Source organism: Manacus vitellinus, unplaced genomic scaffold, assembly GCF_001715985.3.
Source record: "Manacus vitellinus isolate BGI_N305 unplaced genomic scaffold, ASM171598v3 scaffold_7_pilon, whole genome shotgun sequence".
Lineage (NCBI taxonomy): Eukaryota > Metazoa > Chordata > Aves > Passeriformes > Pipridae > Manacus > Manacus vitellinus.
This window is the reverse complement of record NW_021940813.1, coordinates 1473569-1491912: the sequence shown is the minus strand read 5'-3', so window position 1 is coordinate 1491912 and position 18344 is coordinate 1473569. Positions and strand designations below refer to the sequence as shown.

General features: G+C 38.5%; 1 protein-coding gene across 1 annotated transcript in view; it reads right to left on the bottom strand.

Moving 5' to 3' along the window:
- The window catches only part of PKNOX1 (PBX/knotted 1 homeobox 1), a 31678-nt gene extending 23023 nt beyond the window's left edge, over positions 1-8655 (bottom strand). Inside the window, exons 1-4 of the mRNA XM_018084123.2 lie at positions 8039-8655; positions 4156-4257; positions 1375-1502; positions 61-232 (exon numbers count right to left, since the gene is read on the bottom strand). Of these exons, the coding sequence (XP_017939612.1) occupies positions 61-232; positions 1375-1502; positions 4156-4206 (351 nt within the window). The 5' untranslated portion in view covers positions 4207-4257; positions 8039-8655. The remainder of the gene's footprint in view (positions 1-60; positions 233-1374; positions 1503-4155; positions 4258-8038) is intronic.
- Between the last annotated feature and the right edge of the window lie 9689 nt (positions 8656-18344).

Below are 18344 nucleotides of genomic sequence, written 5' to 3'. Positions count from 1 at the left end.
TAGGAAGAAGATGCAAATGTGATGACTGTTTCAGAAATAAAACAAGCAGCTTATACTTACCAAATTATCGGTTTCTGGGTCTTCACAGAAAAAAGGTTTTCCTTCTTTCTCCTGCTTCCTTACAAAGTTTTCAATATCTACATCAAAACTAGCAGAAGTTGTGCCTTCTGAGCCTTGTGTAGATTGTTCACATTTTTCAAATAATAGTGCTAACAAGGGAAATAGTGGGTGCCTAGAAAAAAAAAGTTTAAACACATGAATAAATATTTTCACTTATGTGTACACCACTGAAAATTAGGACATCTAACTCAGATAAGGTCACAGTCACTCATGTAAGTGTGACAAGCCTTGGAAGAGACTGCATTTAACATCACTGGTAGTAGCAAAATATGATAGTTTATTTTTCATTTTGATTTAGCACTCTGCAAAGGCAAATACAGCACTAAAATAGGTATATATTTAAATAAAGAGAACAATCAAAAGTGAAAAAGCTCTGACATACTATTTAATTCACTGAAATTGAACAGCAAGAGATACATTCATACAGTGCACTGGAAATGAGAATTAGGATTTACAAACAGGATGAATGCAGATTTAAATGAAGTCTGATAAAATTCATCTATTCTTTAACGAGGGCCACACTTATACATCACAAAATAACTTCAAAAAATTGAGAATAGTATTCAGGCTGTACTCAGAGGCCTCCTATGAAATCATGCTCTGAGGAGAAGATGATTTAGTTAGCACAAGTCTGTAAATGAGTGAATACGTCTTTCTCATCAGGTTGGCTTTTTTGGTAGTTTGTTGTTTGTTTTTTCCCTTTTTTTTTTAACCTGAAAACCAGTAATAATTCTGTCTTTATAAAATGGTTAAAGTGAAACAACATTTAACCCCATCAAAACTGAGCAAACTGCTTAGCACAGCACTTAACACTGAAAAATCTCAAATTAGTGTGTTTGTACATCAATATTTAATCCCTTTCGAGCTAATTGCTGGGCATTAGATTGTTATTGCTAAAAAAAAAAAGGAGCAAAGATCAACCTAATTACAATAAAAATAAAAACTTGCATTAAAGATAAAAACTACAATATAACAAATAGTGACCACAGTTCAACAGTCTAAGGTAGCTTGCTAAATATCCATTAGAACATCCATTAAAACTACTGAAACTGAAGAATCCTGCTATCTAGGGAAGTTGTTTTCTTGGCTGATGACTGACAGGGAGGCTAATTTGATCTCATTTTTTCCCCTGCAAACCACGGAGACAGTTAGCCAAGAGATCATCTGGTTTTAAGCTACTTATTATTATTTATTAAAAAAAAAAAATCCTCTACTCTTTACCCTTCAAAAGACAGAACACAAGTCCATTACTACCTGTAAATGGCCTGCTTGTCTGCATCCATTGGAGTTTGAGATTCTACAGGGGCAGGACTCACCCCTTCTGCATCAGTCTCAGAGCAGTTGGGATCTTGTTCAGTTTTTAACTCTGTCACCACTTGCATCTGTAGAGAAAGAGTAAGTTACAAGTAAATCTGTAGGCTCAATGTAAAATAAGGGCACTGTTCTCTAGGAAAAGAGGAAAGCAAAGGGCTCCTAAATTGCCAGAAGGTTGGTATGACTTGGCAGTGACACAAAAAAAGTAGCAGTAACAAAACCCCTCTTTTAATCCTTGACACTTTTTTATGGGTAAAGGTCACTCCAAGTTTCAGCATTTGGCTTTAAAATGAGATTGACAGATATTAGTAAACTGTTAAAGCATTCTGTCTCTGAAGTGGTTGCTTTTGGAACAGGCTAAAGGACGCTGCTCCAAAAAATTTATGGGGATGTCTGCATAAAAATCCTCTGGGATGAAATCAATGTAAAGAAAAGTTTCTCCCCTTAAGTTTTCTTTATTTCTTACTGTACTTTGTATCAGGATACTGAAGAAGAGGATCTCCAAATTTTTCTTGTCCATTAAAATGCACATTTCCTCAAGAAGAACTGAAATATTCTTGTGTCCCTCCAAAATCCTTCAATTATCAGGAGCACAACATCCCCTGACTTTTACCACTCCATTTTATCTATTGTAACAACCAATTATTTTAGGAAAAAACAGCAGTAACTGCTTCTACACATCCATTTAACACAGTCATACAATGTGCTACCACCAGAAAAGCAACACAGAGCCACAGCTTCAACTGAGCATCTCCTGCATTGCACCACGTGGCTGGGAACACCTTTGGGGTGCTTTGAAAGTGGTTTTCCCATCACCTCCAGCTAAATATCTTTTGGACTGAAAGGTCTTAAAGGAACCTGACCTGTGAAATTCATAGTTTCCACCCCTCAACCCAAACTCCTTAGTTTTCTGCCCTTTGAGCATCTGCACAAAGCTATTAAATCACTGCAGTCTTTTCTCCTACTTCTCCAACAAGTTTTATATCCTTGGAGGATGGACATTGTTCCAGACATCTCCAGGCAGCCAGAACTGACAACTGCAGAGAGGAAGTGTACAGAATGAAATGCTCTGCCCTCTTCTCCCATCAGATGAAATCATCCCATCGCTCACAGGAACCCTCTCAGATGACAGCCTGGCCTCCACAAACTATTGGAGAACCTGGCTCTGGCAGAATTTATTTCCACACAACAAAAAGCAGAAGAATTTGTGCTGTTCTGAACATGAAAGTCTGGAGGAACCAAAAGCTCTGTGCTTTGTCACCTGTAAGGGCCAAGCCATCTCCCAGCAAAATCAGAAACTGAGAAAAATCCAGCATCTCCCACCCAGCTGAGCAGCCTGACTTACAAAAAGCTTCCTCCAGAGAAGACTTTTAAGCCAGAATGCTTGCAAAAAAAAAAAGATACAACTAATGGACTCATTTCTTGGCTAATGACAGGAAGGAGGAGCAAATGAAAAGGGGATGACTCAGACAAGTGATTATAAATGTTGGCCATACAGCTGCAGAGCTTGAAGGGAGAGAGTATGTTCAGCTGGGGTTCTATCTCACTGTGAAGAGGAAATAGCTCACTTAAAACTGCAAGATATTTTCTGTGGGCCATTTCCAAACTACAAAAACAGCAGGCACCCGAATTACCTGGACACTGAGAGCCTGAAATAAAGAACAAATAAGACAGAAGAAGCTCTCTCCCAATCTGTTATTAAGAAAAAAAAAAATCAGATTTTACTTTCACTGATGTGCCACAGGATAGCATCTACTTGGTGGGGGAATAAAGCCAAGGATATAAAGCAGGTGAGAGAAGAGAGAGAAATTAGAACTGCAGTGAAAGAAACAAACAACAACAACAAAAAAACCAATAATCCCAGACTCTGTTCAGATAAACATTTCCTAAGAGATGGGAAAAATTCCTCTTTTTCTTCTGACTGTTCCCCATTGTTGCCATCTGCTGACAGAAGTACTTGTATCTGCTGCTTAGGGCTGATACAGAGTAACCTAAAAATGCATCTTCAGAGTACAGGCCTTTAGGCATGACTTGTCTCCAGTCAACAGTATTTTAATCCGGCTATTTCAAATTGTTGCAATATACAGCCTGCTGTAAAAAAAAGCAACATATCCCAGCGTGTTTCATTATTCCAGCTGTTTGCTAACTCAAATAAGAAACTGGACTCTGACTGAGTAGCTTTTCAGTTATCAATTCTAACCCATAACCTCATTAAAATGAATTTAAGTATATAACCAGTTTTCAACCCGAAGCATAATTCCACCAATTTAAATGCAGTCAAAGTAGCATATAATTCTAGATAACTAAATTTTTCCTTCAGTTGCTGAAGACCAACGAGTCTGTGACTGTGTGGACATCTTCTATCTGTTGTAACTTCAGACATAGGAACACTGAAGTACCATATACACAAAATATTATGGATACCCCTTTGATTTTCCTAAAAATGGGATCATTACAGCACACAAATAATATAGTGTAGATAGAGTAAAACCCCTTACCTAACCATTCTCCCAGAAGTTAAGTAAAAACCATGCAAAAATTAGTTAAACCCTTAATAAGTACCCAAGAATTAAAGTGATAAGCTGCCATTTTTTAAAGATCTTGCTTTACAAATAAGAACAGATAATTAAATAATGCCAAAGTAGCCATTAAGGACAAAGTCACTACTTTCTTCCTCTTGCTAACTGTACTTAGTTCATAGAGAAAAAGAACCACACCTACCTGTTGTCCATCTTGATAGTTGTCTATACTTAATGTCTGTGTTGCCATCATGGTTAATAAAACGTTACTTATGTCAAATCATCATAAGTGTGAACAAATATTCTTTAGAAGGAAAAAAAGAAAAAGTTACAAAAGTGACCGCTTAAAATCCAGTTCTAAAAAGTGACAAGAAGAAAAAATAAAGGAAAAAAATAAGATTTATGCACATCTCTCCCCAAAGAAATCACTGAGTTTATTGACAATGAAAACTACATGCATATTTGAACAACAACTTGATTATAAAGTTTCAGAAGTGACCAAGGAGTTCTGAAATCTCGTTTTCAGAGACATCTGATACTTTGGGAAACATTAATTAAAATAGGACTTCAGCACAAGTAAATACATGTATGTTATTCCCTCTAGGCATTAGCTGGAGTTTGGTGCCCAGATGAGTTAAATATTTTTAAGTCAGACACCTGGTAATTAAAAAAAAAATAAACTAGCAAAGCACCACCACCAGATAGAGTGTACCCATCAAATTACTAATTTACAGTTCATTTTCTTGTCAGATTTGTAGCCATTACAACTGAAATCACATAACTCATTAAGCTATTACCATTAGCTATTACCACAGAATTCAATTTTTGACATGTAGGAGCCCTAATGTTTAGCTACTATAAAAAAAAAAAAAATCCATACTAAAAAAGAAGTCAGAGCTCATGTCTTGAAAAAGATTACATCCAGGTATTAAGTCCAAGTTTTCTGCTCTCCTTCACTTATGCCAGTATTGAAGAACTAAGTTTTAGAACATTCAGCAGTTTAAGAGCTGAGCAGAACTTTTTTCTTTGTAATGTGTTCAATCCCCACAAATTTTTCAACTATTTTTAAATCTTTCCTTCAGCATTGCATACTACTATGGTACAGGACCATTTTTAAGAGCAATTTTTACATTTCTGGATATTTTCCCCTACAGTTTATAATAGTCTCAAGTAAGTGTTTCATTTTGGAAACACAGAACAAATTTCAAGATTCCCTTCTCTGTTAACAGTTTCAGGCACAGAGACAAGCCAAACTCCTCAGGACAAACCTCAAGCCTTACTTTGCATCAAGTTCTACTCAAAGTGTGATTCCTAGGCATTGCTGCAATTTTAAAACTTTTAAAACAACTTCAGAGACCAGAGAAGTTCACCAGGATGATGTAAACACGGCTTCCTTTGCAAAATAGGTTATATCTGTCTACAAAACATCAGTATCTCTTTCTTTGAAACTCCTAAAATATTACTGATTTCCCCACCAAAATTAAAAATAAAAAGGCAACAACAGAAATGCACTCACTGAAAGAAGTACTTCAGATTTTAAAATTTTGTTTATAGTTATAATCATTTGCTGTTAGAAGTTAAATCAGCATTTGCCACAACAGCAAAGTGAGATACCTTTCAAAATACTTTGAGGGGACACATTCTAAAACATCATCCTGTAAGCAGAGTTTAAACATTTATTTTATTTCATAGATGGCAGGTTACAGCCAAGGCAAGGTCTCTGTATTTATAGAGTGAACAAGCACATAGAAAATGCTGCTTTTCTTCCTCCTCAAAAGGCACACGTAATTTCTGACTGTGACACCCAAAGTACAGACCAGACTACCCTCAAAATAAAAGTAGAGCAATTGAGATGGTCAACAAAGGAAGAGTAAACACTATTTAATAGTTCTAAACCTGAAGAAGTTCATCATAAAGCACTGTTAAATAGATTGTTTGGCTGTGGGAGAAAGATGAAGTTCCTGGTCAGAAGTGAGGAAATAGAAGGTGAAACAGTCATAGAAGAGGAAGAATGTCTTAGAGCTCACAAGGATGTGAGATCATACTGGTGGCAGAAAGAACTACATGGGGAGGGAAGCAACAAAGATATGTAAACCTGTAAAAACAATAGGGCATGGCAAGAATTTCTGGAGAACAAGACAAGCTGGACCAACCCTTCATTCCAGATTTTCATAAGGAAGAGATGTTCCACATCTGGAAGGCCCTCAGGACACACCAAAGAAGAAAGGAGGTGCACAGCTTTGAGCTAGATCCATAGATTACTTAATCTAGAAGGACTTTTCCCCTATTTTGTCCCAGGGGAAATACTGGAAAGAATTCTACATGGGTATATCCTTTATTTCCCATAAGAGCTTCCCCTCTGACTTATAATTACAGCAGAAAAAGATTAAGCTATTAGGCAAGATAGGAACTGATGAGATTTAGTGAAGACAACTACAGCAAATCAAGAAGAACAAATTGAGCTAATCACACACTTAAACTGAGGCAATTAACCGAGGAATTACTTTGGTTCACTAAAAAGAAACATCTCCTCATTACCCAGAAGCGGTAAGAAACAAACTATGCTAAACTTTAAGAAAAGTGACTGAAAAGGTATTTACACATTTGGCTTTTATAAGCTAATTTCAGCTGCAGCACCCAGCTCTCGTTAGCAGACACAGCCCCAGCAGATGTTCACTCTGCAGACAGCGATGCTGGTATCGCTCCCAGATGTTTATCAGTGCCACCCTGCCAGAGCTAATTACTTCCACAGCTCCTCCACGGAGCTCACAGAGCACGTGAGCAGTTTCTGATCCTTTTTTTTACATCAAGTCAGGCAGGCCAGTCCAGCCCTGTGTTAAAGGTGGCTATGATGGAAACCAGCTGACTTTGTCCCAGGCACGTTGCTGTGCACTCACACAACCCCTGCTCTTGGCTGACCTGCTCGTGCGGTAATTTCTGGCTCAAGTGTGTTGATTTTCAACTCACAGCAAGACCATCTTTAACCAGCACAGCTATACCTTAGGCCATATAGTATTGGGTATCTGAGGTGAACCTAAAAACATATGACTGCTGGACAACTTAGCTTTCAAAATGCCAATTATTCTTTGTGAAAGGAATCGGGAGTAGAAGGAAAGCTGTGCCTTTGTGTTATAGTCAGAGAGTTACAAATACCAAAAACAACCCGAGGGTGAGTCTGCCAGTCTGCTTCACACAGAACAGAACTAACTCCCATTCTATTTATTTTGAAAGCAAAGCGTGTGGAAAACCCAAGGAAACACTTAAGGTCATGTAACTGGAAGCTGATGCATGAACTGCAATTAGAGACTCCACCAATATCTGTGGTGAAAGGAGTTCACAAAAGCATTGTGTTCTACAAAGAAAAAGGGGGAAAAAAGCAGGCCTTTACTACAATTAGAAGTAAAATGTAAAGCAGGGAGGAAGCTAAATGGAGTAATCATAATTAGAAATGTGGAGACTCTATGCAAGCTGAATATCCAAGGAGAAGAGATTAAAGGTGAGCTGAAACAGGCACACAAAGTGATCACTTAACATACATCACTCCTCACTTGCTCTGCTTACTCCTTTGTAATTAAGAGCAAAGGGACCACCCAGTAACGTTAACATAAGGTGCAAGTAAGCTGTTGGAGTTCAGTGGTATCGTTTTTTAACATATACAAGCTAAAGCAGATGTTTGTAAGAGATATAAATAGTTATGCTTCAGGCTATAAACTAACCACTAACCCTCTTAGGGATGTGAAGAAACTACCCACCAGACTGGTTAACAAGTAATCATTCCTTCTAATTTTCCCTCATACATGTTCCTTTGAAGTCCTTCAGAGAGAACTGGATGACTGGCAGATTCACCACAGCTCTTTTGTTCATTCTTATTTAACTTCAGTCCTGTCACTTGCTACATAACATAAATCCTTACATTCACATACAGAGCTAAAAAGAAACAGAAGTCAGAATAGCAAGTCTTGTTTGACACATGAAAAGCATCTAGAACTGGCTTCACTTTTCAACACAATACATGATGGTATTTGCTTCCAGGGCACACTGTTTTCTAAATGAGATAAAATATTGTCTGTGAGAAAGCTGCTCACCCCTTTCCTTCAATGGGTTGAAGAAGACATGATCTTGTTGCAGCAGAGATGCCACTCACGTACAACGTCGAGGGCAGAAACCTAAAAAACAACAGAAAAATAATCAGAAGAAAAGAACACAGAACAAACTTTTCTAAGACTGAATGTGATTTAAAAAAAATTCTGGTTTATTATGTGGTTCCCTCACCAATTTAAATGAACTGACAGGATTTTTTTTTTGCATGTTTTGCAAATTTTTTTTTGCATTGTTAATAACCTCTAATCACACCCGTATGCCATGCTATTATCTGCACTTTCCCTCATCTTATTACATTCATTCTCCATATTTACCTTTGTGTTTGCTGACACCTCTAACAGAAGGCTCCATGTGGACTAATAACTCACTCACTGTTCAACCTTCATATTTTACTCTATGGCTCAGTGTCTGCCTGCTAAGACTAGACAAGGCACATCCCAAAGATAAAACTACGAAATGCAGACAGGAATAACTCACCAGTGTTCTAAAAATTAAGCACGAAACCAAAAGAGGTGAGAGACCTTTCCTCCCCCCCCATTTAAAGTTCCTTCATAATCATTTGAATACATTCCATGGTAAAATCAAAGCATGATCAAGTAATCTACTGCATGATAAAAACTAACAGATGATAGGAATGGACCATTGTTAGGCTCCTGTGTTCTGGGAACACAGGTTCTGCTGCAGGATTATGCAGCAGTTTTAAAAAGCTTTAAAAAAATCACCACTTAAAATGACTCGTATTGTATTTAATAGCACCTGTTTGATACATTGAAGCTACTTTAAAAAAAGCAGTAATGATTGTGAAAGCAATGTAGCAAAGATTGTGAAAACATATTTAGAAAACACAACTGCTGAAAAGCATTAAAAAACCATCTCAGGGGAAGTTCCAGGCACCGAGGTTGCACAGAGGCCACCTGAAATGATATGATGGCTAAAACACACAGCTCAGATCCTGAACCAGATTATCTGTTTCTCACAAAGGCCACAACTGCATGAGACCTGGAGTGAAAGTAACTCCAACATTTTTGAAAGCGAGAGGAAGTTGGTATTTGGATTGGAGAACCAAAATTTATGCATGTGTTGGTTTTTAGACAAGTTCATAGAAAAGCAAAATTCTAAGGGCCTAGACACAACCTAGATGCCAACTCTGGTTCATGAAACTTTGTTCTAAACAGAGCAGGGAAGACACTGAGAGGTTCTAAGGCAGTATAAATTTCAGCCGTTGGTAAGAGATTAAACACTGAGCTAGAAGGAGTTTCAGTCCAAAGTGATACATACACCTGGTCTTGAAGACTCAAGGAGCAGATGAGACATGAAAAGTTCTTACCACTTTTCCTTAAACTGTCAAAGAATGGGCTTCTCCCATTTTTGCAGCTTCTCAGTTCTGTTCTGAGAAGACTGTAACCCTCTTATTCCCTTCTTCACACACCATGTATTTTGTATAATTTTGGTATCCATTTTCACCCACCTCAATTTACTGGTCTACTTTCAAATAGAGGACTTCTCACTATTCATATTATCTTCAAAATGTAGGTCACTGCCAGATAAACTGGGATAATTAGATAAAATATCTATTCCTTGCCTCAGACATAAAGGAGAATTACTGCAAATCTGAAAAACCTGTTCCCTTCATTCAGAAACAACTGCAGCAATGAACCAGTGGTGCCACTGCTGCCACTTCTGGTCAGTCAAAAATACTTAATGCATGAAGAAGCAGCTCCTGCCTGCAAAGCCCTCAGCTGAAACTCTGGAAATAGGCAAGTTTCTAGACAGCTTATGAGATATGGAGGGCAGGAAGAAAGAGGTGCTAAAGAAACACAGGCCCAGTGAAAGATGCTGCAGAGGGAAAGGTGTGGCTGAGAAGGAGCCAGGGGACACTGCAGTCATCTTGCCCTCTTCCAAGAGACACTTGACAGCATTTAAGACTACTGTCTACCATAAAACATACCAGACAAGAGAGATCTGAGTTTGCACTTTATGTCTTCTTGCATATCTCAGTGGGGGCAAGAACAGGGAGCAGATACACCTGTGAAAGGATGGAGACAACACCAAGGCACTGTGGAGCCTAAACCAGGAATTCCTCTTGCCAATTTGTGTTTTCCCTCTATTCCTCTTGCTGAAGAGCTTTAAAGTTACGTTATCATAATAAAGATACTTAATTATGAAACCAAAACGAAGGGCAACTTGCTTTGTCTCTTAGAAAGGGAATCACCATTGAGGTTTTTACCACAAAGCAAAATATGAACGTGCCCAGTCAATCATCCAAGAACCCTCTCTTCCATCATTCTCTCACTTTGCATGTCAGCCAGGAAGAAGCAAAGACCTGTGTGTACATTCACACGTACACATATTAGCAGACATCAAGACCCAGATACATTTGTATCTTTACAGATTCAAATAATAATAATAATAATGAAGAAGTAAGCAGAGTACAGATGACAACATGCCACCCAGGATTCATTCCACCTTTGCTGCAGTAGCTATTGATCTCCATCAACCTGCCCACGAAGAGTCATTCAGTGAAATTAAGACAAACAAATCAATATGAAGTTGATGCAGACAAGTTTATTAAAGCTGTGCTCAATGAGAATGTTCTCCTCATTCAGCAGCAAGGTGGCTTCCATTTCCTCTGTCTTATGTACTTACAAAGTACAGCCATTATTTAGAATATTATACTTTTAAGAAAGATGATGTTCCTGTTCAGGAACATAATACCAGCCTGAGGGAGTTCCATCACACAGATACAGCTACACAGCTATTATACAACAGCTATGCTGTCAATTGCCCTGGGAGTCAAGCCCTAAAAAGCCACAAAACCAATTTTTGGCTGCAGTAAAATGAGATTTACTTTGTGTCACTTTTTTCCCTTTATTGTTTGGTGGTGCAATAGAGTTATTTATATGTTAATCTTAATGAATATGAGATTATATTAAAAAACTGAATGCATATTACACTTTAGGAAACCGAAAACTAAAAATAAATTAAAATCCACAACTAAACTTGAATTTCTGCAGAGATACAGGTTACACTAAAAGCTACCACCAACCTTTCTTAGCATGTAGGATTTTGAATATACATACTACATAGCACTGATTTCATTCAGTAAGATCTCTCCAACACTATATATACTGCTCTGTTGTCTCATTAATCTTTCATAGCATCCTCTTTTCATATCCCCCCATTTCATAACTTAACATGCCACACAAAATATTTATATCACAGACCACCTTCCAAGCATCACCACACAATGTCACACAACATGACAAACAACAAACTACCTCATTAAAAGACTTGTGTTACTTTAGCAATTCACTCTTTCTGTAAACTCTGCTTTTGGTATATTTAAATCAGGAAATTCTCCTACTTGCAGGAACCAAATACAAAAAAAAAAAGTATTATGAAACATGCCACTTTATAAGCTAAAATTGCACATACAGTTAACTGATAAAATGGATATTAAGGATGCATAGATCATATAAATTTCTCAAGGCACAGCAACAGAAGTAAAATTAAGGACATCTGGGTCTTGTGAGGAACTCCAGCTCCTAATTCTGCACACACCCTTTGTGTGCACACCGACATATTTCTTGGGAAGTGGTGCATAATCATGGTTTATGTTCCTGGTTCATGTCATCACCAATTTACCACAGCACTTCTTAACAACAGAGACAAGAAAGATGAGGAATCCTACTCAACCCAGTCACAAAATAATGTCACCTCAGTATCCCAGGTATCCTGCCCCCAGGTAGCTCTTGGCATTACAGGAGGAAATCCTCAGGTTGCTCTCCTACCTCCTCCAAAATGAAAAACCTCATTCTTCTGACTATCAAAAGATTCTCAAATTCAAGAAACTTCCTGCACCATCTCAGTTTCCCCTGCCCAATTCACACTGTAATTTGACCCTGCTTTATTAGCTCCATAAAGTAAGGAATTATGGGGACTAAGCAGCAATTTTGGCAAGAGAAAAACAAAAGTCGGGGGAAACGAAACCTCCTTTAATTGCTCCAAGACTCCTGAGGGATTAGGGTATGAGGGAGCAAAAATATTTCCCATCACTCCCTCATCCATCACCAATATTCACATAGTAAGCAAAGATTCCTTTCTTTCTGTCTTCTTAACACTGCAAACTAAAGGACTTTTCATGGTTCCAGCGTGTGAATCCTCACATTCACATCATGAATCCTCACACATATTTCTTGTAACATGACAGAGAAGGAATTTTTGCCCCTTGGCTTTTACCCAGTGTGCTGTCATAACATTTTGGACACAAAAATCAAGAACACAGTGCCTAGAGAGGGTGGCACTACAAAGACTATGAACACCTCTCACATACCAGAGGACGTGTATCAGCAGTTCCACAGCTGGAACTGATCCTGGTGCAACTGTCTTACTTAATGATATTTAATTACTTTTTCAAAAAAAATTACATTAAGAAAAAAGAAAAAAAAAAGAAAAAAAGAGAGAACTCCACCCTCCATATCTCCCTGGCATTCCACACATGGATAAACAACAAGGTTGCTTATATACTAGACACAATTTCATCCCTTTGCCATTGAAGCCTTTGGAATATCCACACAAGCTTGCAGTGAATCTCCTGCTTTTGGAGACACTCATAGAACCATATCCTGCCAGACAAATTAAGTCAAAGCAACAGGAAATCCTATTTTAATCATGATTTGCATCAGCACCCAATAAACTATGACCGAAGTTAATCTTGTTTTGTGTTTATATTTTGTGGTTTCATGAAGACACAGAATAACCACCAGTCTCACTGCCTTTATTGCTATTGAATACTTTACAATGTTAGCAGTTTATGTAAACATATGTTTTGCTTTCCAACATTTTTATTATAAAATCATAAAAGTTTCCAAATACTCGTTCTGTAAAAGACTGAATTCCTAACACTATTGAAGTACAGTTGAAGGATGAAGAGGAGTTTTATTTAAATAATAACTGCATTTAAAATGGACTTTGGATATTGAATGGGTAAGAAAATCCCCTCCATGCATTTTTGGCATTTAAACACTTCATCAAGATCAAGATGTTGCATTATCAACTATTTCATTTTTATGTCCTTTATGATTTCAGGAATAACAACCCCATTAATGAATCAAGCATTGACTTGGACCAGTGAATAAATTGAGTCACATCAAATCCTAGTCCAGCAACCCTCTGTCAAATCCAGTTCCAATCCACCACTAACTTTTCCAGAACCTTCCCTGTTTTCACTCTTAACATTTGGTAAAACCTGAACAACTTTGTTTTGCTACTAAGTTTAGGCCCTAAAATAAACTGTTATTTTCTTTTCAATATGGTGATTAAATAAAAATCCTTCCTTTCCTGCCCCACTCTGTTTCCCACCTCTCCCCAAACATCAGCCCTCATCTCACCAGGAGCAGGACTGCTGCCTAAGTGTTCTGGGGTTGGGGGAGAAGCACAGGTAAAGAAAGACTATTAGGATTAAATTTATCCATCCTCTACTGCTGTGGGACACATCACGTTACCCACTTGGTCCAGAGGATGACTGCACAGTCAGGGGCCACGTAAGGACCAACAGGCAGGAAAACACTCATGTTACATGGAATATTCAGATAATTTAGTTAATAAATCTTTGTCCAGTAACATACATCAACCAGATTTTCCAAGAGCTTATGATTTGTTGAAGTTTCTCAAGGAACAGCCATATGCTCCATGTGAATGCTGACCTTCTCTCTCTCCAATGCCAAATTCCAGAACTCAACTCTTAAGTAAGAAGCATCCCCCTTTCCTTTAAATTAACATATTTACTTTCTCTTAAAGTCATTTTCAAGGTGCTGAGTCATTTAAACTTGCCAGAATAACCCTGCTCAAACATATTCACCACAGTACATTTCAGTATGACAAAGAAATAAGCCATTGAAAACAACACCTCAAAATAACAATAAAAAAATAACCAGGTAATCTTACTTTTGGTATTGCTACTATCATGGTCTAGAACACACAAAAATGGGTTAGAACACGTAAATTAGGTGATTATAGACTGACCTGGAAGTTCAGGTTCTTTAGTTACAAAGAACAAGCAACAGAGCACTCACATTTTCATTCCCCTGTTCTCCAGGCACGTTAGACATATAAAAAGCTCCAATTTTTGTTCTGTAATTGCCTCTGTTTCCTTTGAATATAAAAGGCTTGGACTTTATTTTTCAGTAAGCATGCTAATATCCTTTTCCCTTTGCTTTGTTTGCTATGTGATTTGAAAAAAGCCAAGCAGGATGTGAAGTAGAGCCACATTTCCTAGCTTCTTCAGTCCTCAAGAAAAAAAACCACAGGCAATTCCAAAAGCTCACCAATAAAATATAAATTGGAATGTGTTAGTTTTAAAAAATGGATCCCTCTTTCATTACACTAGCAGTAATCTGCCATATTGTCCCACTTTTTGCCTGAATTTCCTGCGAGCTGCAGAAGAGACAGTTGCGGCCCCCTGGGCACAGCCGGGCCAAGGGACAGTCTGTGATTATCACAGTCAGCTCCCATTTTTGAATATCACCTTCTGACTCTCTGTTTACTTGAATGGCCTTCAGGTTTAACAGCAAATACCTTTTATACACCTGTGTAGAAAACAATGGGAACACCATGGCCTGGAGCAGCTGCTGTATTAAAACCCAAACAGTGTGTTCCTACGAAGGACGATAACCAACCGTGTGACGACAAGGAGAGCTAAGCTTTATTTCCATTCTAACACTGAAATTTCCCTTTCAGTGACACACATGATGTGGTATCCCCATGCTGCTGGCAGGGCAACCAAGCTACTGCCCCTCACCAACTTCATAAAAACGTGGCACTGCTCCATAACAACAAAATTTGTGTCTCCAGATCTGCGGTGCCATTATTTTATTTCCTATCCCATCCCCAGTTCCACTTGATGAATCCCGTGTCCCACAGTTCTGGCAGGAAACAACCTCAGTGAACAAAGTGAAGAACCTGCTACAAGAGTGAATATTTCAGCACTCAGTTCCCTTGGGAAGATCTATAATGGTCTGGGTAAAATATTTCGGTAACATCTGGCACCAAGTAAGCAAATGAAAGAACTCTATCAGCAGCTTTTTCTCCTTGCTCTTGGAATCCTCTTGCTTGGAAGAGCAGTAAGTTGCTTTACATTTTGTACAGCACTGAGCTGTGGTAAAATAACCCCCCTCCCCCCGAGAATTCTCTTTTTTAAACCTACAGACTCTTTTAACAAGTGAGACTGAAGTAACCAGCTGCTGCTGAGAGAGAAGTAACATTTGTAGAATTTTAAATTTTACACACCAAAAAAAAAAAAAGAATTCAGTCTTAGTTACACCAAAATAAAAATATTAATCTGCTTTACTGTAAGCTTTCACATATGTGCCAGTTTTGCAGAGGCAACATTTGGCTCCCAGACCACAACATAATATTCTGAAATACAATTTGAGTTGCTTCATTCAGGACATTAACAGGGCCATTAGAACAGGCAGTTCCACCACCACAGCAGTGGTTCTGTGGATCATTCATCCTTGGCCACTAACACAGGGCTTAATAACACCAAAGAGTTACTCCTTTCCAGGAAATTGAACTGCTCCTAAACACTTCCAAACTTGCTGTGGTAGCAATTAGAATTATCAGGGCTTTATTGGAGTATTGCATTTACAGCACAGAGAAAGGTATCAGAGAAATATAATAGGAAAGCAAAATTCTGAAGAAGAAAGTACAGCTTCTAGAAGACATATCTATTTTATGAGACCAAAGTATGTAAAATAAATTTAAACTTATATTTCATTAATTCTAAACTCCTTTCAGTCCTACTAATGGAAGACTGCAAGGACTCAGTTTTAAAATGTCATTTTTATATAACCCAAATATTTAGAATTGTGTTGAGATTAAGAGTACAAATCAAGGTTGTAAATTACTTAATATCAGACTGACTTTTTACATGCCAAAGTGGAATTTCCAAACACAAAATAAAATCCCGACCAACTCCAACAACAACATACACAAAATTTGAAGAATCCTCAGTTTTCCTATCAGCACACAGGAAATATAGTAACAAGAAAAATTTCAGTCCAGCAAAGCACATTAACTACATGATAATAGGACCCACTTCTTACATGAACAGGTATTAATACTGAATTTATGTAGAGGATACTCAAGCACAGATTAAAAAAAAAAAAAAAAGCATGGCCCAAACCCACTCGGGAGATCAATGAGAAATGATATGAGGTCTCCAAAATATCAGTGCAGTGCCAACAGCCCCTACACTTCCCTGTGACTGAAGCACACTGAGCTCTGCCTTTCACCACTTAACAGGAGATTACCTTAAGAAGACACAGTGAAACCTACACTGAAGTTTTCCTGGGGATACTTTAATCATAAGATGGCAAGAAAATATGACAAGAAAATACATCAAGGGGTAACAGTCAGCACTAAAAATATACCGTACAGTTTGTAAATTAAACTGAAGATAGAACATACATGAAGAACACCATCAGAATTACTTATTTTGAATATGTGAAATATTTCGGGGGCTTTTTCCTCAGAAACTTATGAAAACTTGAATGTAACGATTCTGTGAGTTATCCTCAGAAAAGGGTAACTCTGCAATTTTATCTGACGGAAAAAGCACTTCAAATGCATTTGCTGTTGCTTGATACTGTAGCAGTGACACGGTCTGGAAATACACAGAGGGATTTCTGATACAATCACAACAACTTGTTTCCTTGTTCAGTGTAATCCATAAAATTCACAGGTGCACTGACAGGGACTAACCAGGACTCTATCCAGCTGCAGAAGCCATCTCACTTTAACCACACATGTAACTAAAGGGATATAACCCCATAAGCATAGGCAGACCATAAACAGATTATATCCCACAGAGGAAAGGGAACAACCTGTGAGTGTAGCCACAGGACAGAGAACAGCAAGATGTGTGGATCTCTTAAGCTTCAGTTGTTACGATTTCCCTCATCAAACAATCTACACTGGTGAAACTTTGTGCACAGCACGCTCAAGAATAAAATCAGAAACTTCGTGCATGTTTTTTTGGTAAAAACTAAGAAAGAAACTGTTAGCTTTAAAAAACCAAAAAGCAATTAAATTAGACATTTAGCACATGTCGAAAATTATGTATACCCTTCTGCTATTCTCCACAGGATCCTGGCCCAAGTGTTTTCCAACATCCAGGACATATTGCCCATGCTCCCTATTCTTGAGATGTGTTTAATGGAATGCACAAATCATATTCCAAAGAGGGGTAAGGAAAAAAATTAGTCTTGCCTGGGCTGCTTGTAAGTTCATGTGAAAAAAAAAATAAAATTTAAAAATGTAATTCATTGCAAGGCACAAAAATTTTTTTAAGGGTGTCATACCAGATCTAGAGTCTCACATTAGGATGAAATTGTTCACTGTGAGGATGTGAGGCACTGGCACAGGTTGCCAAGAGAAGTTGTTGATGCCCCATCCCTGGAAGTGTTGGGATGGACGGGGGCTTAGAGGAACTTGGTCTAGTGGAAGGTGTCCATGGCAAGGGGTTGGAACTGGATGATCTTTAAGGTCCCTTCCAACTCAAGCCATTCTGTGATTCTCCCTCCCAAAATCACACTCATCATTTACTTACACACAACTGCAGAAAGGGACACAAAACTATTTAAAAAAAAAATTAAAAATACTGTGACTGTGTCTCTAAAATTACACTATATGTCACCATTTAAGAAAAAAAGAAAATGTTTAATATTTTTTTTAAAAAACCCACAACAACAAGCTACACAGAGAAATATCACACAGATGTGTTAAGTACTTATATTGTTATATTGTTAATTGACAGACTGCCGTGGCGGGAATGAGGGAAAGCCATGGAGTACTCCATGGAGACCCGGGACATGTGGCTAATTGAGGCGATACTTCAGGACAAAACCAGCGCTTGATTTATTGTTGTTTACACACATCGCAACCCGGGGCCTCTGGGCAGTGTCAAACCTCAGCTCCTAATCGCGGCCGCGTAAACACCCGGGAACCCCCGCCCGGGTGTCAAGGGGCTGTCTGCCCATAACCGAGCCGGGAGACAGCGGGGTCACACCGAAAACGGGATAAAAACAGGGGGAGAAACCAACACCGCCACGAGCAGGCTCCGCTTTCTATGGATCGCGGACGGGGGGGAGCATCCCCAAAATCGGGGGCTGGGGGCACCTCCTGCATCCCCTTCATCCTCCTCCCGCGGCAGCGCAGGTGCGGAGGGAGGGAGGGATGGAGAGAGAGGGAGAGGAGGAGAGAGGGAAGGAGGAAGAGAAGGAGGGAGGG